The sequence below is a fragment of the Pelophylax lessonae genome (assembly GCF_965119305.1).
Source record: "Pelophylax lessonae genome assembly, chromosome: 5".
Taxonomy (NCBI): domain Eukaryota; kingdom Metazoa; phylum Chordata; class Amphibia; order Anura; family Ranidae; genus Pelophylax; species Pelophylax lessonae.
The window spans coordinates 41,299,320-41,326,597 of NC_138772.1; the positions used below are offsets into that span (position 1 = coordinate 41,299,320).

Here is a 27,278-nt window from a genome sequence, read left to right on the forward strand (position 1 = left end):
CAGTCTCCGCTCTAATTCATCTCAAAAGTGTTCTATTGGGTTGAGGTCAGGACTCTGTGCAGGCCAATCAAGTTCCTCCACCCCAAACTCGCTTATCCATGTATTCATGGACCTTGCTTTGTGCATTAGTCCAAATCATTTGGTGATTATATATATACAGTATACTATAGTCTATAGTCCTATGTCATGTTTTTTTGTGGTCTGTGTCCCCATAGGGGAGACCTCCCCCTGCTTCCTGTCCCGGTGAATGCCACAGGGTTAGCGTCATTCCAATCCAGTTCATTAAGTTTTTATATAGGAGGACATTCACTGTGTACAGAGCACCTTTGACCATTAAAAAGGAAACAGCGAGAGAAGAATTAGGAAGAAGAAAAAGTAACTATAAAAGAGGTGCAAATATAAAAAGAGGCAACAAACCTTCGACTTTAATCAGTGTTGTTTTCTTCTCTTGAAATAAGTTGTCATTATTTTTCAGTCTCATGTGAACTTTTATTTCAGACAGCCATTCGCACAGCACATCGAAGTCAAGCGAGGCACCATACCTGTCGATCTCATTTGAAATAACAGGTAAGTGTCTTCTCAATGTCATATTATAAATCAATTTAAAGCTTTCCGATTGTCGGGGACCTACAGATCCCAACAAGCCTCTCAAGAAGGTCCGCTCACCATCCCATGTCTATGTGTCAAGGACACAACCATGGGTGAAACACTCAGGGAACAATGGATTATGTAGGTCCCAAACCCACTGATTGTTTACTTTTGTCGGTCTGTTTTTTTTAGCTGGCCTCCAGCCTTCCCTGCAGTCATGCACAGTTGTACAGGCTCCTCTCCTGTACTGGGATTTCACTGCACACCTAGAGCTTCTCACAATGTACGTTAGAAGCTACAGCAAGTCAGACAGAACCAATTACCTCCTGGCTGGAGGATGCCTAGCATTATGGTTGAATGCTCTTGATAGGGTAAATCAGGAAAATGCTGCTTTATGGTCATTAGAGGGAGCTGACAATCACAGTAAATAGGTATTTAGTTTATATGATCATCAGCGCCATCTAGTGGCCATAATGTGTTTTTTTTCCAATTTCCTAATACGCATACTAGCACATTTTGCCATTGTCCTTCAGAACTACACATCCCATGAGACATTCACATACATGACAAGGCATGATGGGAATTGTAGTTCCTGAACAACTGGAGGGCTATAGTTTGGGAATCCCTGCTATATAATATATATTGTATACCTTTTCAAGTGTAACCGCGACATCCATTTTTGCCTCTGAAGATGTTTTTCATGAGATTAAGCTGTTCTATATTGATTTCTAGGCAACAGTGGATTAAAAGGCTTTATGATAATCTCTGCTTGAATTATGTTAATAGAGATTTTAAACTGTATTAAGCGACCGTGCAGAGATGTAGTCACTAAATATTATTGTGCGGTTTCCATATGATGGTACTTAAAGTGGATTGTTCCTAAAAGATGCTCGGCTGTGTCATATTTCACCGGAACAAGCTGGGAGAATTTGTTCCCTCAAATCGTTCTATTAAAATGAATTACACCGAATAAAATGAGCCATTGGTGTTGGCATGGAATGGATTGCGAGACCGCGTGTAATAAAATCCCCCACAGATTCTTCGCAATAAATTGTCGATCATTCTTCTGTTTCATGGATTTTCCTGGGAGTCTAGAAACAATTTATAGCGTTGGAATAAACACAGGCCTCCTGTTGTTTTATTCTTCAAATCAGCTGATTATATACGTGGAGGCAGGTAAAGGGCAAGAGCAATGCAAAAACCTGTTTCACTGCAGGAGTTGCAATTCTTCACAATAAATGGATGATCATTCTCTTGTTTAAAGGATTTTTCTTGGGGTCTAGAAACATTTTAAAGCCATAGAAAAAACAGAGGCCTCCTGTTGTTTTGTTCTTCAGATAAGCTGATTGTATACATGAAGTCAGATAAAAGGCAAGACAATGCAAAAATCTGTTTTGTTGCTGGAGCTGCAAAACACTGCAATTAAATGGACGATCATTCTTCTGTTTCATGGATTTTCCTGGTGGTCTAGAAACAATTTATAGCCGTGGAATAAACATAGGACTCCTGTTGTTTTGTTTTTCAAATCAGCTGATTATATACATGGAGGCAGGTAAAGGGCAAGAGCAATGCAAAAATCTGTTTCACTGCAGGAGCTGCAATTCTTTGCAATAAATGGATGACCATTCTCTTGTTTAAAGGATTTTTCAGGGGGGTCTAGAAACATTTTAAAGCCATAGAAAAAACAGAGGCCTCCTGATGTTTTGTTCTTCAGCTAAGCTGATTGTATACATGAAGTCAGATAAAAGGCAAGAGCAATGCAAAAATCTGTTTCATTACTGGAGCTGCATAACACTGCAATTAAATGGACGATTGTTCTCCTGTTTCATGGATTTTCCTGGTGATCTAGAAACAATTTATAGCTGTGGAAAAAACATAGGATTCCTGTTGTTTTGTTCTTCAGATCCGCTGATTATATACATGAAGTCAAATAAAAGGTAAGAGCAATGCAAAAATCTGTTCATTGCAGAAGCTGCAGTTCTTCCCAACAAATGGACGATTCTTCTGTTTAATGGATTTCTCGTGGGAATCTAGAAACAACTTATAGCCATAGAAAAAAAAGCCGGCCTCCTGTTGTTTTATTCTTCAAATCAGCTATTTATAGACAATAAGTCAGATAAAAGGCAAGAGCAATGCAAAAAGAAGTTTCAGTGCACTGCAGGAACTGCAATACAATGCAATAAATGAACAATATTTTCCTGTTTCTTGGATTTTTCCTGAAGGTCTAGAAACAATTTAAAGCCATGGAAAAAAACACAGACCTCTTGTTGTTTTATTCTTCAGATCAGCTGATTGTATTTGTGAAGTCAGATAAAAGGCAAGAGCAAAACAAAAATGTGTTCATTACAGGAGATGCAATTTTTGACAATGAATGGATGAAAATTATTCTGTTTCATGGATTTCTGGGGTCTAGAAACAATTTTTGTAATGGAATCAACATGTTTCCTGTTATTTTATTCTTCAGCTGATTATATAAGTGAAGTTAGATAAAAGGCAAGAGCAATGCAAAAATCTGTTCATTGCAGAAGCTGCAGTTCTTCCCAAGAAATGGACGATTCTTCTGTTTATTGGATTTTCTTGGGGATCTAGAAACAACTTATAGCCATGGAATAAACGCTGGCCTCCTGTTGTTTTATTCTTCAGATCAGCTGATTATAGACATGAAGTCAGATAAAAGGAAAGAGCAATGCAAAAATCTGTTTCACTGCAGGAACTGCAATACACTGCAGTAAATGAACAATATTTTCCTGTTTCTTGGATTTTTCTAGATTTGTCTAGAAACAATCTAAAGCCATAGCAAAAAAACACACAGGCCTCCTTTAGATCAGTAAATTGTATTTGTGAAGTCAGATAAAAGGCAAGAGCAAAGCTAAAAAATTGTTAATTGCAGGAAATGCAATTTTTCCCAATAAATGGATGACAATTATTCTGTTTCATGGATTTTCCACCATGTGTTTTAATGGAAACACGCCCCGTTCACAGCATCTGCTGTTACAATTCTTACCTGTATGTGTATCACTCGCTGCCACGCCCAGACAGGAATGTAACAAAGTTTACACTACTGTAGGTCCTGCAGAGCCAAACTTCTTTAATTTCTCATTAGGGTATTCAGAGACTCAGCAATTTTAAATATTGTTAGAATGAAAAGAAAATGAATCATACAGAATAAAATGAGCCATCAGTGTTGGCATGAAATGTATTGCGAAACCGCGTGTACTAAAATTCCCCACAGATTCTTTGCAATAAATGGATGATTACTCTTCTTTTTCATGGATTTTCCTGGGGATTTAGAAGCAATTCATAGCCTTGGAATAAAGATATGACACCTGTTCCTTTGTTCTTCAGATCAGCTGATTGTATGTGTGAAGTCAGATAACAGGCAAGAGCAAAGCAAAAATCAGTTTATTACAGGAGATGCAATTCTTCACAATAAATGGACGATGATTCTTTTGTTTCATTGATTTTCCTGGGGATCTAGAAACAACTTATAGCCATGGAAAAAACACAGGCCTCCTGTTGTTTTATTGTTCAGATCAGCTGGTTATAGATATCAAGCCAGATAAAAGGCAAGAGCAATGCAAAAATCTGTTTCATTTTAGGAGCTGTGATGGTGATCCTGTCACATCCCACCGCTGCCACCAGAAAATGACGATTTTACACTCCATGCAAGGACATTTTAAGCGCTGGCAAACTGAGACTGATCTCATCACTGGGGCAGGTTAAATAAGCAGTTAACCCCTTACACACACACACACAACCGCAACCATGTGTTTTAAGAGAAACTGTTCACAGCATCTGCTGTTGCAGTTCTTACCTAGTTACATAGTTACATAGTTAGTGAGGTTGAAAAAAGACATCAGTCCATCCAGTTCAACCTATGATGTGTGTGTGTTTGCTGTTAACCGTACATTGTATACCCCTGTATGTTGTGGTCTTTAAGGTGCCCATCTAATAGTTTTTTGAAACTATCAATGCTACCTGCTGATACCACTGTTTGTGGAAGAGAATTCCACATCCTTACTGCTCTCACAGTGAAGAACACCCTACGTACTTTAAGGTTAAACCGCCTTTCCTCTAGTTTTAGTGAGTGGCCACGTGTCTTATTGTATTCCCTTTCTCTGAATAGTTTGTTCCTTATGCTAGGGTCGCCAGTACAGTATTTGTACATTGATATCATATCACCTCTTAATCCTCTCTTCTCCAGAGAGAATAAGTTCAATGCTTGTAGTCTTTCCTCATAGCTGATGCCCTCCATTCCCCTAATTATTTTTGTTGCCCTTCTCTGGACTCTCTCCAGTTCCAGCACATCCTTCCTGAGGACCGGTGCCCAGAACTGGACAGCATACTCCAGATGTGGCCGGACCAGAGTCTTGTAGAGAGGGAGAATAATCTCTTTATTTCTGGAGTGAATCCCCTTTTTTATACATCCCAGTATTCTGTTGGCTTTGCTTGCAGTGGCTTGGCATTGCATGCCACTGCCAAGCCTGTTGTCTACCAGTACCACCAGGTCCTTTTCCATCTTAGATTCACCCAGAGGTTCCCCCCCTAGTGAGTAGCTTGCTTTCTGGTTTCTGGCACCCAAGTGCATTACTTTACATTTTTCAACATTAAACCTCATCTGCCATGTAGTTGCCCATCCCATTATTTTGTTCAGGTCCGCTTGTAAGGTTTCCACATCCTGCATAGAAGATATTGGCATGCCTAGTTTAGTATCATCTGCAAATACTGAGATTGTACTAGATATCCCCTACTCTAGATAATTTATGAATAAATTAAACAGGATTGGATTGGCCCCAGGACAGAACCCTGGGGGACCCCACTTTCCACACCCACCCAATCCGAGTACTCCCCATTAATCATCACCCTCTGGACTCTCCCCTGGAGCCAGTTCTCTATCCAGGTACTCACCTTATGGTCCATACCTACCTTCCTTAGTTTGAACAGTAAGCGTTTGTGGGGAACGGTGTCAAAGGCCTTTGCAAAATCCAGATACACCACATCCACAGGCTTTCCTTTATCTAGGTGGCAGCTCCCTTCATCATAGAAGGTTAATAGATTGGTTTGGCAAGAACGATTTTTCATGAATCCATGCTGATTACTACTAATAATATCATTTTCATTACTAAAGTCTTGTATGTGGTCCCTTAACATCCCCTCCAAAATCTTGCAGACTACTGATGTTAGGCTGACCGGCCTATAGTTACCCGGGATATATCTCAGCCCTTTTTTAAATATTGGTACCACGTTGGCTTTTTTCCAATCGGCTGGCACCATACCCGTCTGTAAACTATCCTTAAAGATCATTAATAATGGTCTGGCAATCACCTGGCTGAGCTCTTTAAGAACCCTCGGGCCAAGCCATCCGGTCCCGGTGATTTATTTATGTGAAGTTTCTCTAGTTTAGTTCTAAGTCTATCTTCTGTTATCCATGGCGGTATTTCCTGAGGTGTGTTGTTTAGTTTGGCCTTACAAGCTGGGTTAGTGTAGCCCCCAATTCTTTTGTGAAGACTGAAGAGAAGAAATGATTTAACACTACCGCATTTTCCCTGTCCTCTGTGGCCAAATCTCCCTTGTCGTCTTTTATGGGGCCAATGTATTCTGGTCTCACTTTCTTACTGTTTATATACTTAAAGAATTTCTTGGGGTTCTTTTTACTCTCTTCCGCTATATGTCTCTCATGTTCTATTTTAGCCGCCTTGATTTCGTCTTTACATTTCTTATTACACTCTTTGTAATGCTTGAATGCTGCCAATGACCCCTCAGCCTTGTATTTTTTGAAGGTCTTTTCTTTAGTATTAATATGCATTTTTATGTTGGAGTTTAACCACCCAGGATTTAGTTTTGCTCTTTTCAATTTATTTCCCTTTGGAATGCACTGGTCAATACCTTTGTTAAGTATGCTCTTGAAGCACTACCATTTTTCCTCCGTGTTCTTTGTTCCCAGGGTTCTATCCCATTTGATATTTTCTAGCAAAGAGCGCAGTTTTGGGAAATTGGCTCTTTTGAAATTCAGTGTCCTTATAGTACCCTTATGTTTCCTACTACTATGATTGATACTGAAACTAATTGACCTATGGTCACTGTTTCCTAAGTTGCCTCGTATTTGTATATCCATGTGCAGGTCTGTATTGTTGGTAATCAGTAGGTCAAGTATTGCATTGTTTCTTGTCGGTGCATTCACCATCTGACCCATGAAATTGTCCTGCAAAACATTTAGGAACTACCGAGCCTTGGCTGAATGCACGGTTCCTTCTGCCCAGTCTATATCTGGATAATTAAAGTCCCCCATTATAATGACATTTCCCATCCTTGCTGCCAATCCTATCTGTAAAAGGAGGTCCGCCTCCCCCTCCTCCCTCAGGTTGGGGGGCCTATAGCATACGCCCAAAATTACCTTCCCCACAGTGCCTTCCCTTTGAAGCTCTACCCATAGGGATTCTGCCTCGTCCATAGCTCCATTATTAATATCATCCCTCATATTTACCTGTACACTGTTCTTAATATACAGACATACCCCTCTACCTGTATCTGTGTCAATTACTGCCATGCATAGACAGGAATGTAGCTAAGTTTTTACTACTATTCAGAGGTCACAACCTCGGACCTGTCTTCTCTCTGGTTTGGACCTGGTCAGAGGCCGAGAGTCCTGACCACGAAGTGGAAGCTCACTGGGGGTTCATTATGTAGCACTGCCCCCTAGAGCAGTGGTCCTCAACCCTGGCCTACAGGGCCCACTAACAGGCCAGGTTTGCAAGATAACTGAAATACATCCCAGGTGATATCATTTGCTGCTCGATGATTGCAGTACTCTAGTCTGCATCTCCCCAAGGTAATACTTAAAATCTGGCCTGTTAGTGGGCCCTGAGGACCGGAGTTGAGGACCACTGCCCTAGAGGACTGCTGAGTAGTACACTTTAAGGATTCCCCTGGGTTACCCGTAGCAACTGTTTGCAGAATATTAGCACTTTAAGATCCTGGGTCAGTCAAAGATCAGTCTAGGGGTTGTTGTTTTTGTGCTTTTATTTAAATTGGGATGGGAGAAGGGATGAGTGGGATACTCCAACTGTTAACTATTCACAATGCAGAGGACATCTAACTTGAGAATGTGGCAAGGCGGCTGCTTCATCCTGCCACTTGAATGAAGATAAGGTAAGTGTTGCTAGGGTACTTCTCTTCAGGGTACTTCCCTAGTACCCCCTTTCTCTCTGTGCTAGCTGACACCCAGCCACTGACTCTACACTCTGGAGTGGTCCCCTTCCTGGGCAGACCCCTGGGCAAGCTCCTCTGTAGTCACGGACACTGTCTTTCCAGATTCACTGATGCCCAACTCCTGCAGTCAGCTTCTCCTGGACCTCTGGGTTCAGCCTCACATACACTGGTTCACCAGACCGACTGCCTGTGACCACCACCAACCGTTGCAGAAGAGGAGGCAGCCCCAACCCTCCTTCTGGGACCTGGCTTCCTGCCCAAAGACCCCTGCCTTGTGTGCCCTTGGCTTTTTATACCCTGTCCCATAATGCACCACTGTCTGTGCAAAACCAAAAGCCTGTGTACCATTGGTCAGGCTTCCTCCAGCATCCAACGTGCCTCCCCATTGGATGTGCTGGGGACACTCCCTGAGACCAGATGAATCACACACTGGGCACACTGAGCAGACCTAACTATCAATCCAGCTCCCTGATAAGCAGAGTGCACCTATATTTTGCCTGCTGCTCTTCTGATAAGCAGACAGAGACAAAACTCCTCTCTCTGCCTAGCACCTGACTAGGAGGAGGCTACAGTTATAACGCGGAGTCCGCGGTTTTTGGCAAGCCAGCCAGGAGTGGACGGAGTCTCCAGAAGAAAACTGAGCCTTGCCTCTTGATTATGGACCTTTTCGGGAACACAGACCCCCATCATAGTGTCTCAACCAGAAAATGTATAACCATTTTTTGGCGAGTCAGCCAGGAGTCGATGGTGCCTCCAGAAGGAAACTGCTCCTTGATGGTGGACCCATTGGGAACACAAAAAAAAGCACAGTGCACTGCTAGTGGATACCATCTCAAGGTAGCCTGCTCCTGTCAGCGCTTTCCCTCTAACTGTGTGCTTTTTTCTGTTGCCCCCATCCCCAAGGGGTTTCTCCTACAGCAGCTCAGGATCAGTCAGGCACTCTACTCCTCACCATCACCAATCAGTAAGCGATGGATCTTTATTGTGATTTCCATTGGGAACACATACCGCCTATATACCAGCTAGCTCACAGGAAGTGACAATGACAGATGGCAGGATCAATGGATAATTTCTGCACTTGCTGAAAATGTTCTTAGTGTGAAAATAGAAAAAGAATGCAGCCACCACATCTAAGGAAAGTTTTTAAGGGTTTTGTTCATACAGAGAGAACTGCACAAACACCAATTTGGTAGTAAAAGTTTTTTTTTATTTTCACCTGGTGACCCTGCTAGCAACACACTTCCTGTCCTAAGGTGACAACGCTCACTCACTGCACTGTATCTATGGAGAAGACACATTGTCACCCTACGGCCTCATTCATGTGGTCAAATCAGCCTTGGTGATGCAAGTATCTTGTGAAAAACTGCTGCTGGGGGACCAGGTATGTGCGGACAGCCATACCAGACGCTTCTTGACATTGTGAGGGGAACCTGGAAGTGGAGGGATCTGAGACTGCCATAATCTATGTGGATGTGTTTGGGAGATACTCCCTGAGGTGCTATTTGGCTTTCAATTTATTTGGAAGCCAACTCCTTTTGGTAAGCAGCCATTCTCTTTGATTGTCTTTCCAACGGATGACCTGGGGAGTAGTTTTTCTCTGTATTCCTGTCTTTCTACTTCTCTTGGAGGCGCTTTTGGGAACACCACTATCCTTCTTGCACTTCTATGGACTTTGTTTATTCATCCATTGAACTCACTCATATATTTTCATTTGTGTATGGTGTTTGAAGACTTTGCTTGACTTTTTTGGATTCAATATATGCTCACATGTTTTGCTTTGTTTTTTGATAAGCGCTGCACTTTTAATTTGAGTATAGATTCAGTATAATATATTCAGTATATGTGTATGTAGCACCCTCCTAGGTAGGTGCTAGGTAGGTAAAGCCTAGTATCTCCATCTGCTTATCAGGGGAGCCTGATTGTTAGTTATGCCTGTTGCATGTGTCCATGTGTGATACATCTAGTGTGAGGGAGTGTCCCCACTGTGTCCAATAGAGAGGCCTGTTGGACAGTAGAGGAAACCCAGCCAGTGCCACACAGCCTTTGTAGCTGTCCCAGTGGGTTGGCACGGACAGTGGTGCATCCTGGCATAGGCTATAAAAGCCAAGGGCACATGTGGCAAGGTGTCTTTGGGCGGGAAGCCAAGCCCCAGAAGGAGAGTCCAGTGGAAGCTGACAAGTGGGAGTTTGGAGGCAACGGTGACTCTGAAAAAACAGTGTCTGTGAGTACAGAGGAACTTGCCCAGGGGTCTGCCAGGAAGGGGACCACTCCAGAAGCTAGGGTCAGCGGACAGGTGTCAGCACACCGGTATTGAGAGGAAAGGGGGTGCCAGTTTCAGAACCCTGAAGAGAATAGCTAAAACAGGAACCTTTTAACCTATCTTCACTTCAGTGGAAAGCTGAAGCAGTGGCCTTGCTGCACTCTACAGCTACCGGTAGTTGTCCTCAAGATTATGCATACAGTAAACCCCCCTCCATTGCGGGGGTTACGTTCCGGACCCAGCCGCGAAAAGTGAAAATCCGCAAAGTAGAAAAACCCTATTAAAATGCATTGTAGGCATGTTTTTTTTACTGTCACTCTCCGTGGAAAAGCATTTTAAGGTCTTTAAACACACTTTTAAAACAATAGAAACTCATTTAAACACATAAAAGATACTGAGAGACCTAGCAAGAGCTATGGAAAACACAAAAATATTTCATTTTTAATGATTTATATAGTAAAATAACATTACAAAAAAAAAAACGCAATATACCAGGACCGCAAAAACTGAACCGCGATGGAGCGGGGGTTTACTGTAGTTCATAGTTGGAGTATCCCACTCATCCCTTCCCCTATCCCAGTTCTAAATAAAAACACAAAAACCAACATCCCCTGGATTGATTATTGACTGAGCCAAGGACTTTCAATGCTGTTTGCCTGCTATCAGTTGCTAAGGGTAACCCAGGGGAATACAGAAGGTGTAATTCTCAGCAGTCCTCTAGGGGGCAGTGCTACATGTATAATTGTTTTACAATATTATCTATACAAAATTGAGAAACAACATATTGTATAGTGGCACCACATCCAATAATTACGAAAGAAAAGAAAACAAAACCTAAGGGTAGTCGGACTTTAAAGGCAGCCGCTGTTAATCCCATGAAGAAATAATTAATACTCAGATATAAAAAGACATACAAAATTTATTTGGACAGCATAATACAAAAAATCATTAAAACCATAGCATATAAAATGTACTGAGACATGCAAAATCCACAATATTGCTTCACTCCTTGGTAACTTTACTGTCCTATCAGCGGCCCTGACTGCCACCATGTGTTTCAACAGAAACACAGCATTTACCGCTGCAATACTTACCAGTATCTGTATCACTCGCTGCCACACCCAAACAGGAATGTAGCTGAGTTTACACTTCTGTAGCTCCTGCATTTCTCATTAGAGCATTCAGAGACTAGCTTAATGATTTTTAAATGATTTTTACTTAAGGACCGCCTGCTGCAGATATACTGCGGCAGGCAGCCCCTCCTGCGCGAACCGACGTAGGTATACGTTGGTTGTGTGCCTGCAGCTAGGGAGCGGCGTGCTCCCGCCCCTGGCGGCACGCTCCCGCCCCCACTTGGCAGCGCAGACTCCGATGCATGGGGCAGGCAGCTCTGATTGCCGCCTGACACCCACGATCGCTCCCCGCTGAGAGAGAAGGACGGTCAGCTGTTGTAAACACAGCAGACCGTTCTTCTCCCTGGAATGATCACAGAGCCCCTGTGATCCTTCTATATAGGATTACATGTCTCTGTGATCATTTCACAAGCCCCGTTCCCCATACAGTTAGAGTCGCTCCCCTAGACGCACATTTAACCCCTTGATCACCCACAGTATTAACCCCTTCCCTGCCAGTGTCATTATTACAGTAACAGTGCATATTTTTAGCACTGATTACTGTAGTAATGTCACTGGTCCCCCAAAAGTGTCAAAAATGTTAGTTAGGGGTCCGATCTGTCCACCGCAATGTTGCAGTCCCGCTAAAAATTGCAGATCGCCTCCATTGCTAGTATAAAAAAAAAACAATAAAAACAACATAAATCTTTCCCGTAGTTATTAGTCGTGATAACTTTTGCGCAAACCAATCAAAATACGCCTATTGCGATTTTTTTTTTTTTTATCCAAAAATATGTAGCAAAAAAACAAATTGGCCTAAAATGTTAAAAAATTTAGATTTTTAATTTTTTTTGGGGGGGAATGTTATATAGCAGAATGTGAAAAATATTGTGGTTTTTTTTTTTCAAAATTGTCGCTATTTTTGTTTATAGCGCAGAAAATAAAAATCGCAGAGGTGATCAAATACCACCAAAAGTATTTGTGGGAAAAAAAGGACATCAATTTTATTTGGCTATAGCGTCGCACGACCACGCAATTGTCTGTTAAATTAAGGCAGTGCCGAATCGCAAATAATGGCCTGGTCATTAAGGGGGCAAATCCTTCCGGTCTAGAAGTGGTTAAATATTGTGACATCACCACCCGCCTCCCCACTTCAACCAATCAGAGAATGACTTGTATTCATTAAAAAACAAATACAAGGAATTTTGTAAATGGCGGTGATGCAAAGCAAGTGCCCCCTGTGTTCACTATGCATTAGGGAAGCCACTCAGCATGGAACCTGGGAGATCATAGCGATAACTGTAGTAGTGGCTACTACTACGACTCTCGCCTTCCACATTGGTCCCTCAGATATGAGATATGCATACGTACATTGTGCCAGGCTGGACCAATGTAGCTAGGCAATAAAGATTATACCTGGAGTTCAGCTTTAAAATATCTTTTCTAATTTGTCATTGAAAAAAAAAAAATTTTACAAGAAATACTTGCTATTAAGCAGACTATCATATATTGATACAAATTGCCATGCTAGTAATTTAATATCAAGGAGGATATCTCAGATTACAATAAGTGCTTTCCATTATCTCTGTATAAAGATGTCATTTAAGTGTAATTTCAGACTTTTCATATTAAGTTCTCATTGACTGTTCCTTGTTACATGATGACCTTGCAGCCCGAGAACACCAAATGCTGCACTAAGTTTATTTGCACTGATCTAGGAAATAGAACTAATGTGATTGTCTAGAATCTGCTGTACCAGCGCCTCCTCCCCAGGTTGGCAGTTTAGTTTTATGTGTACTTTCTTACTTTTATATCCTATCTTTGGTGTTACTGGGAGTAGAGTGGAACATGCAATATTGCTATGCAAAAAGGAATTATCTTGACCATTTGTAATAGTTTTCTTGCTGTAAATTGGAAATGCAGAGAAGAAAAGAATAAATGGCATACATTTTGAAGCTCAATTGAAATCAAGAAATTAACTGGAGTTTGATGGAGTTTAGGTGTTTTCAGTGAAGGCTACTGCTAATGCTGCAGCCTACTTGAGGTGATTGTAGCCGTATCAGTGCATTTGCAACAAGAACAATTGATTACAGTCCATGATACTTATTTCCAGGCCCATCGCGTCAAGGCAGGCAAAACAAGCAATTGCTTGGGGCCCCGATCTGGCCTGGGCCCCGAAGACACAGACTAACATTATCCCAAAAACCCAAAACACAAACGCCACGGCCGAGTGCCTCACACACTCAGGCCGGCCTCACACACAGGCGGCCTGTGACAGGCCTGGCGGGCGGGCGCACAGCGGAGGAGCGGCATGACGTCACGCAGCGCCGGCTCGCTAGGGGGAGAGTGCGCGGCGCGCATCTGCGCAGTGCGCACCAGCCCCGCTCCAGCCTAGGCGGCCTAAAGTGGCGTCACCCCACCAGGCCCGCGAACTTCACCAGAGAGAGACACACCACGAGTCATCACATCACACCCTCCTCACACACATGGACCGGACCAGGCCAGCGACAGGTATGAGATCACACTGACAGTCTGTCACTCCATTTTTTCGTGCAAAAACTGGACCAATTGGGAACAATACCTACCTGTTAACAGACAGCTGGTTCCTGTAGGCTTTGTGTGTGTGCGGGGGGGCCTCCATGTCCATTTAGCTTGGGGCCCCCAAATTCCTTCAAATTTTAGCTGGCTTAATCCAAAGTTTTCAGCTGGCTTTGAACACAGGGGTACCGTCATGGTGGAAGGGAAAGATGTTCAGTAGGATTTGTGTAGGACTCTTAAGTTCCTCTACACCAGAGATCCTCAAACTATGGCCCTCCAGCTGTTGCAGATCTACACATCCTATGAGGCATTGTAAAACTCTGACATTCACAGACATGACTAGGCATGATGGGATCTGTAGTTCCTGAACAACCGGAGGGCCATAGTTTGAAGACCCCCTGCTCTACACCAAACTCATCAAACCATGTCTTTATGAAGCTGACTTTGTACACAGGGGAACAGTCTTGCTGGAATGAAAAGGTGTTCAGTAGGGTTGAGGTCAGGTCTATGGGCAGGCCTCGCTAGTTACTCCACATCAAGCTCATCAAACCATGTCTTTATGGAGCTGGCTTTTTACACAGGGGAACAGCCTTGCTGGAATGGAAAGGTGTTCAGTAGGGTTGAGGTCAGGGTTATGGACAGGCTTTGCCAGTTCCTCCACACCAAACTCATCAAACCGTGTCTTTATGGAGCTGGCTTTGTACACAGGGGAACAGTCTTGCTGGAATGGAAATGTGTTCAGTAGGGTTGAGGTCAGGGTTATGGACAGGCTTTGCCAGTTCCTCCACACCAAACTCATCAAACCGTGTCTTTATGGAGCTGGCTTTGTACACGGGGGAACAGCCTTGCTGGAATGGAAAGGTGTTCAGTAGGGTTGAGGTCAGGTCTATGGGCAGGCCTCGCTACTTACTTCACATCAAACTCATCAAACCATGTCTTTATGGAGCTGGCTTTTTACACAGGGGAACAGTCTTGTTGGAATGGAAAGGTGTTCAGTAGGGTTGAGGTCAGGGCTACGGGCAGGCTTCGCCAGTTCCTCCACACCAAACTCATCAAACCAGGTCTTTATGGAGCTGGCTTTGTACGCAGGGGAAAAGCCTTGCTGGAATGGAAAGATGTTCAGTAGGGTTGAGGTCAGGGCTATGGGCAGGCCTCGCTACTTACTCCACATCAAGCTCATCAAACCAGGTCTTTATGGAGCTGACTTTGTACACAGGGGAACAGTCTTGCTGGAATGGAAAGGTGTTCAGTAGGGTTGAGGTCAAGGTTATAGGCAGGCTTCGCCAGTTCCTCCACACCAAACTCATCAAACCATGTCTTTATGAAGCTGGCTTTGTACACGGGGGAACAGTCTTGCTGGAATGGAAAGGTTTCAGGGTTGAGGTCAGGGCTATGGGCAGACCTCGGCAGTCCCTTTACACTAAACTCACCAAACCATATCTTTACGAAGCTGTCTCTGTACACAAGCATGTGCCCCTGTGTACCAACCCTACTAAACACCTTTGGGATGAATTTGCAAGCAAGGTCTTATTGTCCAAAATCAGTACCTGAACTCAGAAGTGCTATTTTGACAAATTCCCAGAATCATACTCCAAAATTTGGTGGAAATGCTACCTAGAAGAGCAGAAGCTGTTATTGCCACAAGGGGAGGTGAAGCAACTCCATAATAATGCCCTTTTTCATATAATGTGATGTCCAACAAGCTCATATAGAAATCATGGTCAGGCACAGGGCCGTCTTTTGCCCTGTGTTAGACAGCCCTGGTCAAGCATCTGAAGGCAAGTGCAGTCTAATATCCACTGCAGGTGGCACACGGCCATGCAGACGGGGGAGGAAGTCGAGAGGAACCTGTTTCCTCTATGATTTCCTTGGCCATGTGACTTTGGTGGCCATCTTGGGTCAGGCAGAGTCTATTTAAGACTCCGGCTCCTGGGCTTGGCGCACTTTATGTGAGTGGCTAGCATAGGGACAGGTTCCCCGTCTGACAGGGACAGTGTATAGATATGGAAAAAGGTTCCAGAGGAGTAGGGACAGTGTAGGGATTACATCTACCTCTTCAAGGAAGACTCCTCTTTGGGTGGAACGGTCAGGCTGCATTCCATCCCTCATGGCAGACGTTGTTGGCACCTTCCAGCCTTCAAACCGCTTTTTTACCGCTTTTGCAGTTCTAAGTGCCTTCCGGATAGGTGTGGCTGCCCGCCAGGCTTGTTTGAATTTGTTGAACTTTGCTACAATGCACTGTTGCTACTGAACTTGACTCTGTGTGTCTTCTACCCACCGCACAATGCTGCCCCTAACCAACATGTCTACCGAAGTTTTTGGCATTTACTTACATATAAATTGAGATAAACTTTGAACTATCAGCCTTTATTGTCATGCTCTTACCTACACGTGTCTGTTACCATAGCAGTACTGGATGTCTAAATATGGCCATACAGTTTAATAGGCACCAGAGATAGACCCATGTAACAGACAATTTGTTCGATTTAGTGATAATTATCGCATTATTTAATACGGTAATTCACCGCATTGAGCTGGTTGCTAAGGACTGGACCGGGATTTGTTAAAAAAACAGCCTGGGGGGTCGGGGGGAACCCCAGGCTGTTTTTTTGACAATGCTGGTTGCTAAGCAGAGGACCAGGAAGCCGGTCACAACACAATTAACAACTGGTGACTTATCAGCTGTCAGCGGTTTCCTGGCTGAATGTAAAAGCTGAACCACTTCTGGATCAAGCCTATTTCTGACACTTGTTGTTTACAAGTTAAAATCAGTATTTTTTGCTAGAAAATTACTTAGAACCCATAAACATTATATATATATATATTTTTTTTTAGCAGAGACCCTAAAGCAGTGACGGCGAACCTTGGCACCCCAGATGTTTTGGAACTACATTTCCCATGATGCTCAACTACACTGCAGAGTGCATGAGCATCATGAGAAATGTAGTTCCAAAACATCTGGGGTGCCAAAGTTCGCCATCACTGCCCTAGAGAATAAAATGGAGATCGTTAAAATACTTTATCTCACACCGTCTTAAAAATGCAATTTTTGGGGGGAAAATTTACTTTTGTTAATTAAAAAAATAAGAAAACAGTAAAGTTAGCCCAATTTTTTGTCTTTAATGAGAAAGATAATGTTACACCAAGTAAATTGATACCTAACATGTCATGCTTCAAAATTGCGCTGGTGGAATGGCGACAAATATTGGTACTCAAAAAGATCCATAGGCAATGCTTTAAACATTTCTACAGGTTACCAGTTTAGAGTAACAGAGAAGGTCTAGAGCTAGAATTATTGTTCTCGCTCTAACGATCGCGGCGATACCTCACACGTGTGATTTTAACACTGGTTACATATGTGGGCGCGACTTGCATATGCGTTCGCTTCTGCGTGCAAGCTCGGAGGGACGGGTCGCTTTCAATTTTTTTTTATTTTCCTATTTTATTTTATGTTTTATTTTTCCACTGTCTATTTAAATTTTTTTTTATTTCTTTTACAAGGAATGTATTAGAATTAATTGTATTAGAAATAAGCAGGACAGGTCATCTTTAATGTGAGATCTGGGGTCACAAAGACCTCACATCTCACATCTACCCTTAAAAGCAAAAATTAAAAAAAATGTATTTTTTTTTTAATAAAAAAAAAAAAAAAAATGTCCCTTTAAGGCCGTGGCCGTGGGGCGGAAGCGACGTTTGGCGTTGCTCCGGTCCTCTAAGGGCATAGAGTCCAGTGGGGGCCATCTTGCCTTTACTCGACTTCCTGTCCAGCACCACAGAGATCTGGATGGTTTTCCTCGCTGCCAACGGCCCTGGTAAGCAGGGAAAACAACCTGGAAGAGGCAGGAGGGGGGTGGGCATCTCTTCCGCCGCCCATAAAAGTGATCACGTGGTGAATCCACCACTGGGACCACTTTTATGTGAAAGAGGCTATGTAGAAAAATACCAGGGTTATGGCAGCTATCAAAGTATCTACATAAAAACACAGGGGGCGGTCCAGAAGTGGTTACAAGGCAAGGCTGGTTACAAGAGTACAACACCTCAAAAGAGACTAGGGCCTCATCCCCACTGGGGGTTATAGGGGTCTATGGGTGGCGGCCTTATTGGAATCTGGAAGCCCCCTTTTACAAGGGGGTCCCCCAGATGCCCCCATGTGAATGAGTATGGGGTACATTGTACCTGTACCCATTCACCAAAAGGGTCAAAAAGTAGGAAAAACCCAGAGACAGAGTTTTTGAAAAGTCCTTTATTAAAAAATATAAAAAAGTATCCCCCCATGTAAATCCATCATCAATCACAATGCCCACTGACCCGCCAAAACCAAAAAAAAAGAGGACGGACCGGTGCATGCTGGGTGGTTGACGTCATGAGGGGGCAGGACCACTGGGTGACGTCACTAGGTGGCCCCGCCCTTATCTATATAAGAACTGTCAAACGAAGAAGGAGGCATTCGGCGGCCAGGCATCCTCAGGAGGCAAGCTCTTTTTTTTTTCTCTCCGGGTTCCGGCGGTGCATGGACGTAGTGATTGACAATGGATTTACATCAGGGGACATTATTTTTTAATAAAGGATTTGTCAAAAACTGTCTCTGGGTTTTTCTTACTTTTTGACACTTTTTTGGTGAATGGGTAGGGGTACAATGTACCCCATACTCATTTACTTGGGGGGGGGGGGCTGGAATCTGGGGGCCTACTTGTTAAAGGAATCCGATAAGCCCCCCGCCCGCAGACCCCCACAACCACTGCCCATGATTGTGGGGATGAGGCCCTTGTCCCCATCACCATGGGGACAAGGTGCTTTTGGGTGTGGGGGCAGAGCCCCCCTGCCCCAAAGCACCTACTCCCCCATGTTGAGGGCATGGGGCCTGGTATGTTTCAGGAGTAGGGAGGGGGGCGTTTGCTCATTCACCCCCTTTCCTGACCTGCCAGGCTGCATGCTCTGATAGGGGCCTGGTATGGACTGAGGGGGACCCCATGCTGTTTATTCTTATACTTTTTGACCCCCTCCACCTTTTCCTTTTCTGAGTCAATCCGATCCAGCGATGAGCACGAGTGCAGAGGCTCCTACCGCTATCTCTTTTCTCATCGGACAGATTAATAGCGGCAGAAACGATTGGCTCCTGCTGCTGTCAATCAAATCCAGTGGCACGGGAGCGAGGGGTGGGTCCGAGTCAAGCTGCCTGTGTCAATGGATGCAACAGCGGGACTCGGGAGCGAGCACACATGGGTCCCCCAGGGAAACGACTTTACTTGGAGGCAGTCGATTAAGAGGAGGAGCCTGGAGTGCAGGTGGGGGAACCCAGAAGAAGAGGATCGGGGCTGCTCTGTGCAAAACGATTGCACAGAGCATGTTCATTATTTTATTTAATTTTATTAAACAAAGCTTTAAAACCATTTTAAGACTTCAGTTAGGGTTAAAAGTGTATCTACAGCCAACCTGTAGATTTTTCTTTTAGTTTTGGATAAAATTGGTGAAAATGGTTAAAACCTTAGTTAGTTTATTGCCATCTGTATAAAGTAAGGAGATTTCCTCTTACTTTGTATTCCAGTGACACAACAGGAAATGTTCTCTGACAGCTGTTACTGGAACAGGTTTCCCCTTTGGAAGCTTCTTTCCCACCCTTGGTTCAAATGATAAATAAAAAAACTAGGGTTTCCCATAACTATCTGTACTGGGGACAATGGCTACCAGCACAGTTAGAGAGAGTCATATTTCCTGGCATAGACAAACATAGCAATAGAAACCTAAACGAGGTTATAACACTTCCCCGGGCTATGGATACATTTCAATAGAGAACTTAAGATGTAGGAAAATCATACTGTGCAATTGTAAGTATTCATTATCACACCCTAGGAGTTCAGTAACACCTCAAGAATCACAAGCCATAACCAAGAACATTGCATGTAACTCTAAGGCTCCATGTACACGGGACGCTGGAAATGGCCGTTTAGGAGCAGTTGGGCGTTTTTTTTCAGAAGCCCCTGAACCCATCTACATTTTATCTTATCTGTCTATGTACACCAGGTCGTTTACAGTCATTTGCAGGCAGTTGCGTTCAGGGACTGTTTTTAGAACGCAATTATTTGCGTTCGAACGTGTGTTTCCCGGCGTTTCAAACGCACAAACGCGCCCGAACGCGTCTAAACGCGTCTGAACGCGATGACCCGCGTTTAGCTTTCGCGTTTTTCCATTTTAAAGGGGAATAATTTTTTTGACCTCTAGGAACGCTTCTAAACGCAAACGCCCGCAAACGCTGCTAAACGCCCGCTAAACGCGGGTACAAACGCGACTGAACGGACGTTTCAAACGTCCTAAAAATTCCAGCATTCAAAGGACTTTTAACAACGTCCCGTGTACATGGAGCCTTAGACTCTCTATGGCCACTGTCCATAGACAATAATAAACAAGTGGACATGAGTGCACCATATGGCCACCACCATGTGACCACCTCCAAATGTCTTTTAGGCCAGTTCTTGTCTTTTTGGCCAGTTCCTTCCCTGCTCCTGTTTAGAGACAAAATATAAGTGAAAATGCCAAAATTAGGCCCAATTAGCAATTTTCCCTCCCCAGTCTCATGTGACTCGTTATTGTTACAAGGTCTCAGGTGTGAATGGGAAGCAGGTGTGTTAAATTTGGTGTTATCGCTCTCACTCTCTTATACTGGTCACTGGAGGTTCAACATTGTACCTAATGGCAAAGAACGCTCTGAGGGTCTGAAAAAAAGAATTGTTGCTATAGATAAAGATGGCCTGGGCTATAAGAAGATTGTTAAGACCCTGAAACTGAGCTGCAGCACGGTGGCCAAGACCATACAGCAGTTTAACAGGACAGGTTCCACTCAGAACAGACCTCGCCATGGTCGACCAAAGGAGTTGAGTGCACGTGCTCAACGTCATATCCCGAGGTTGTCTTTGGGAAATGTCAGTTAGTGCTCAGACCAGACACTGCATCAAATTGGTCTGCATGGCTGTCGTCCCAGAAGGAAGCCTCTTCTAAAGATGATGCACAAGAAAGGCCGCAAACAGTTTTCTGAAGACAAGCAGACTAAGGACATGGATTACTGGAACCATGTCCTGTGGTCTGATGAGACCAAGAAAAACTTATTTGGTTTAGATACACTTTATGACTACCCATCGCACATGTACTGCGTCAGGGCGGCCGCTCTGCACCAGATCACATACCTAGTAAGTGATCCAACACTTCCGGGTCTGGAGCATGTATGCGTGCCGCTGGCGAATCCCCCCCCCCCCCCCTGTGATTATACATAGTGGGAGCTTATCTGCGGGTACCACAGACTTGATGTCAACCAGCACTCGCAGATCATTAGGCAGAGACCCAGAACCGCAATGTAAACAAGGCAGATTGCGGTTCTGTCAATAGGGAAGGCATGGATCCTGTGTTCCTGCAAAGCAGGAACATGGATCCATGCCTTCCCCTGGTAAAAGCACCTCCCACAGAGTGCACAAACACAGGCTAGGCACACAGTTAACCCTTTGATCGCCCCTGATGTTAACCCCCTCCCAGCCAGTGTCATTAGTACAGTGACAGTGTATATTTTTAGCACTGATCACTGTATTTAGTCACTGGTCCCCAAATAGTTTCAGAAGTGTCAGCTAGTGTCCCTCCTGTCTGCTACAATACTGCAGTCTTTCTATAAGTCGCTGATTGCTGCCATTAATAGTAAGAAAAAAATATATATCCTATAGTTTCTAGACGCTATAACATTTGCGCAAACCAATCAATAGATTGGGATTTGTTTACCAAAAACATGTAGCAGAATACATATTGGCCTAAATTTATGAAGAAATTTTTATTTTTATTTTTTTTTTTATTGGATATGTTTTTTAGCAGAAAGTAAAAAAATATATATATATTTATTTTCAAAATTGTCAGTTTTTTTTTTATTTATAGTGCAAAAAATTCAGAAGTGATGAAATACCACCAAAATAAATCTATTTTTGTGGCGAAAAAAAGGACATACATTTTATTTCGGTACTGTGTTGCATGGCCGTGCAATTGTCAGTTAACCACTTAAGCCCCAGACGATTTTACCCCCTTCCTGACCAGGCCCTATTTTGCGATTCGGCACTGCGTGACTTTAACGGACAATTGCGTGGTCGTGCGACGCTGTACCTAAACGAATTTGACGTCCTTTTTTTCCCACAAACAGAGCTTTCTTTTGGTGGTATTTGATCACCTGTGCGATTTTTTGATCATGCGCTATAAATAAAAAAAGAGCGACAATTTTGCAAAAATAACAATATTTTTCACATTTTTTTATATGAAACCCCCCCCCCCCCCCCCCAAAAATGTAAAAATCTAAATTTTTTAACATTTTTGGCCAATTTGTTTTCTGCTACATATGTTTGGTAAAAAAAAATCACAATAAGCGTATTTTGATTGGTTTGCGCAAAAGTTATTGCGTTTACTAACTAAGGGAAAGATTTTTGTCATTTTTGTTGTTTTTTTTTTACGAGTAATAACGGCGATCTGCGATTTTTCTTGCGGGACTATGACATTGCGGCGGACAGATCGGACCCTTGACTGACATTTTTGACACTTTTGGGGGTACCAGTGACATTACTGCAGTAATCAGTGCTATACATATGCACTGTTACTGTAAAAATGACACTGGCAGTGAAGGGGTTAACTTTATTGGAGAGGGAGGGGTTAAGTGTGTCCTAGGGGCGTGATTGTAACTGTGATTGGATGTGGCTTTACATGTAACAGCACAGATCAACGGTCCTACATAGCAGGACCGTTAGATCTCTGCTGTTACACAGGGAAGAATGACAGGCGGCTTTGTTTACATCAGCCGCCTGCCTTTCTCCCTTCACAGCGAATGATCGCGAGTGACTGGCGGACATCGGGTCCGCCGGTCACACGCACGGAGGTGTCCGTGAACGAGCGGGGGCGGGAGCGCACCTCCGGCGGCGCGTGCTCGCCCCCTATTGGCTCACAAGGCTAGTGACGTATATATACGTCACTTTGCCTGGCCGGGGCTGACCGCCGCAGTATATGTACTTGTGGCGGTCGGCAAGCGGTTAAAGTAACGTAGTGCTGTATAGCAAAAAATAGCCTGGTCATGAAGGGGGGTAAATCTTCAGTCAAGTGGTTAAGATAAAGAGAATTAAAAAATCCTAAAAAATTAAAAAAAAAGTTTACAGCCACCACATCTAAGGGGCTGGTGAAATGCAATATACTACATGTTTGTTTTTGGGTTTAGATACGCTTTCATTTGTTCTCGATCAGTGAAGATAATGCATTAGCAGCCAGGAAACTGGCATTTTAAGGAGAAATCAACATGGGCAGCCTACATATTTCTCCCATGTAATGGTGAATTTTATATAAATCCTGTTTATTCAATTACCACCATCCGCAAAATCATTCTAATTTAAAGGGCCAGTCAGCCTTCGGATAACATGGAATGCCACCTGCCCTAGTATAGCTCCTTCTGTACATAAGATTTAGGAATGCCTTATATAAAATGCCTTATATAAAATTTTATGTATGCCCTATAGAATGTTATATATGCCTAATATACATAATGAGATGCCCATTGTTCTTGTTTGTCCACGCCCACTTCATTAATATGGAAATTACCCCGACTGCCTGCACAGACTGATTGACAGGCGACATCTGTCCTCAAATAACACAAATCACAGGAGAGCCGGCTTCTCGTAGTAATCCCATGCAATCTCCAGGAGTGCTCTCTTATTTTAAAAAAAGGAAAAAGAGAACCCACAGGGAAGTAAATGCTGCTATTTGTAAAATAAAATAATATTTGCAGATATGGCGTGATAGAGACGGGGCGATTACCAGCAACCCAGTGACCCAGAATAGGAGACCTCATGGGGTTCATTGATGACATAAATGTTTAGCAGTCAGTAATGGTCTTTTTAGAACCGTGTGCTATATGACAAAAACGGTGACAATTGTCATAATAGAGAGTGCAAACAGCGCTAACAAATAACAGCCAATCAAAATTAACCTTACTGAAGCCTAACCTGTACAATTTGGCTTAGGAGTTTTGCAATGGTTTGCAATTTATTTGCTTCTTCGTCTGTTTTATTGAAACAGCCAATACATATCTACAGGGTCTGTTTTTTAAGAAACACAATAATAATGGAGATGTCTGTTTATACAATGCACTGGGATCCAGTAATGATAACCTATGGAGGTTCCTGTTTTTACTCTGTGCTGGCTCCCAGGTTTGGTAATCTATGGACATTTCTGTGTATACTTTGCACTGGTGTCTGCACTGGGGACCTATGGAGGTCTCTGTGTATATTCCATACTGGCCTGAAGGTTAGATAGCCTATGGAGGTACCTTTGTATTCTCTGCTTTGGGTTCCAGGACCAATAACCTATGGAAGTTCCTGTGTGTACTCGGCATTTGGTACTAGGACCGATAATCTATGGAGGCTCCTATGTGTACTCTGCATTGGGTTCCAGGACTGATAACCTATGGAGGTTCCTGTGTATACTCTGCATTGGGTTCTGTTGGTGATTTCTCTTTATATTCACCCTAGATACCTTAAATGTTTATTCAAAAGTTTAGTCCCTGACTTAATAGCAAAGTCTAGTCTGTTCTATGCAAATAAAGCAGAGCTCTGGAGAATGTTCTATCCTGCTAAAGAAAACACGTCCAAACCGTGATCAGTCTAAAACATTCTTAACTTTATTTGCAAAGCGGGGTAACTATTATACACAGTATTGAACAGGAAATACAGTTGGGAGGGGGAGTGGATACTCTCAGGAAGAGTCACGTTCTCACAAAAGTTGAACAATGGGTTAATACAGAATGTTCGTTAGAAATTGCAAAATACGCCTTGTCTAGACCCTATAGCTCAACTTAGAATAAAAGGAAGCAGAATGTGTTAGGTACAAAGGAAGTGGGGATGTATCTTTATTTTGAAGTGTCAGAACATATCGGGTGATTTACTTAGGTCATTGTTCATGTTAACTAAAGACTTAAAGTAACCTTAAACTGAATTAAGTCATTATAAGTCAAGGCTACATTTAAAATGGTGTGACACAGGTCAAGCATTAGAAAATGGTTGCCAGCAACTAGAGAAAGGTTCTGGCATTCTCCTTCAATCCCCTCTAAAAAATCATAATTACATATGCATGATTTTTCTCCTTATCATTTACACAGTGTCATCAGAGGACACAAGGCCTCTCTGGGAAGGGATAGCAGGTTAGGCGACAATGTCCTTGGCTTCCTTAGTATAATCAAATAAGGACCTAAACCTGCCCACCTAAATGGTAGACTTAGCTTTCTTGGCTTTATAAAACTTTACATACTCCTGATAATCAAAAGGGGTTTGGGTTTGTTGGATCAGCACACCTTGTCTAGCTGTTAGAAATGTGTCAACATTTTCAGCATCTCTGTTAAAGTACAAACTTACATAAGATCCCCCTCTGCTAGCTGAGTCTGGGTTCTTTGTGGTTTTAGCGATTAAACACACAATAAGCTTAAAACATGCATATAAAAATAATAGAAAAAGTAAAATCATCACAATCATCATAGCAATGTCTTTTAACCAGGAAAACACTCCTCCAAAACCAAAACCTCCCATACCTACAAAGGGATCCCAGCTTTTAGCAATGTTACGGGCCTCTTCTTGCAACTTATTGACCTCCTTTCTGTGTTGGGCAATTATGTCATAATAATTTGGCACTTCCAAAGTGGTATTGTATATCCAAGTGCAACATTCATAGTCCTCAGTATGCTCACAGAGGCCAGTCAATGCAGCACTCATACTTTCTATAGCTAGATCATGTAATTCTAACTTCTTCCTAATGGCCCTTTGTTCAAGATTTAGCAATTTAATATCATCTGAATTCTTTTCCATTACCTCATCAATGATTCCAGAATAATTATTTAATTTTTTTTCATCATATCGATTGACCACCCAGTCCAGGAAGGGAGCCACGCCCACGTGAGGTCTCCCGTGCTGAACAGATCTCTTTTGATTCTATGTCTCAAGGGGTATCTTGGATGTGCACTTGCTTCAAGCATGTGCCCATTGTTGTCATTATCCACAACTCCCATAATTGGGACCACTGAAGCTAAATAACACCACCCTGAGACATGAAGGGGGACCCAGGGGTAACATTCCTTCCCACAACATACATATATACTCTTTCCCAGTGAAAAGGGTCTTTGGGAAATATATTCTTGTAGGCGTCTATTCTGTACTGCGGTCACAAGGTGGTCCTGTACTCTTTGTATGTCTCTAGAGAAATTCTGGTAATTACTCATTATGGTCTTATTTAAACTAGGACTTGATATATCAAACAGGGAACATGAGTCTCCTGATGGGACTTGGCAGGAAGTAATTTTAATAATTGACTTTTTGCATATGGAAGAGTTAACACACACACCTACACAGGTTGAACTGGATGGACTATTGTCTTTATTCAACCTCACCTACTATGTAACTATGTAACACGTGTGTTATTTCCTAGGCTAAAACACCAGTCTGGGAAATGGCTTCTACCATCTACTGGGAAGGTGATATTATTATTACTTGATACATTGGTTAAAGTAGCAGAGGTCTCATTAAGGAACTGTGTAATATTCAAAGGGACAGCAATAAGAGGGATGCGGGCTGTTTCTGGATGGAGTTTGCTACATATCCAACATTTCTCAAAACCTGACTTCCTCGCATAAGCATATTTAAATTTTGTTAATAACATTTCACTATGAAAAGTGGGTGGATTCTCATCTACCTCATGCTCAATACTCAATTCTCTCTTTATTCTATTATGCGTCTCATGTGCAGGATATGGTCTGCATATACTTCTCATGACACCCAAATCTTCCGGGTGATAGATACAGTTAGTAACAGTCCATACAAGGGAAAACACTGAAAATGGAATCAGGATTATCAGGAGCCAGAGTTTGCCTGAGTCCGGTGCAACTGGAAAAGTAATTTTCTACAGGGTCTGGGCGGTCTGCCCCTGTCAGTACCCCCTTTTCTTGACTCTCCTGTTCAAGGTCAGGGCAATTTGCCCCCGTTAGTACCTCTCTTGCTTCTGGATCCTCCTGTTCAAGGTCAGGGCGGTCTGCCCCCGTTAGTACCTCTCTTGCTTCTGGATCCTCCTGTTCAAGGTCAGGGCGGTCTGCCCCCGTTAGTACCTTCTTGCTTGCTTCTGGATCCTCTGGCTCAGGTCTTGTCCGCACCAACTTCACTCTAGTGGCATGGATCCAAGTAGGGCTGTGTTCGGTCAAAACAGCCATCCTGGTAACTGCTACCACGGTGGTCTCTGGGCCGTAGGCGAAATCCTTTTGTTTCTTTCCTTTGGTCAGCAGCTTCATCACCACTATGTCTCCTTCTCTGAAGGGATGGGTATTTTCCTGTAAAAAGAAAAAAGGTGCGAGCAACTTTTCGTTCCGTTCCACTTGATTCTTAAGTTTCAATTACTCTTTATTTGTGCTATTCATTCTTTCCATTATACCTGAACTCTGCGGATAATAATCTATTTTCAAGATTTTAACTAGTTCCTGGCATATTTTTGATATGAAAATTGGAGCATAATTAAACCTAATTCAAGGCAGGCACCCC

The 27,278-nt window shown here is 43.0% G+C and overlaps 1 protein-coding gene across 1 annotated transcript in view; it reads left to right on the top strand.

The window, feature by feature from the left end:
* The window catches only part of THSD7A (thrombospondin type 1 domain containing 7A), a 518,460-nt gene that overhangs the window by 300,331 nt on the left and 190,851 nt on the right, over positions 1 to 27,278 (top strand). Inside the window, exon 6 of the mRNA XM_082258557.1 lies at positions 499 to 567. Coding sequence (XP_082114683.1) covers positions 499 to 567 — 69 coding nt within the window. The remainder of the gene's footprint in view (positions 1 to 498; positions 568 to 27,278) is intronic.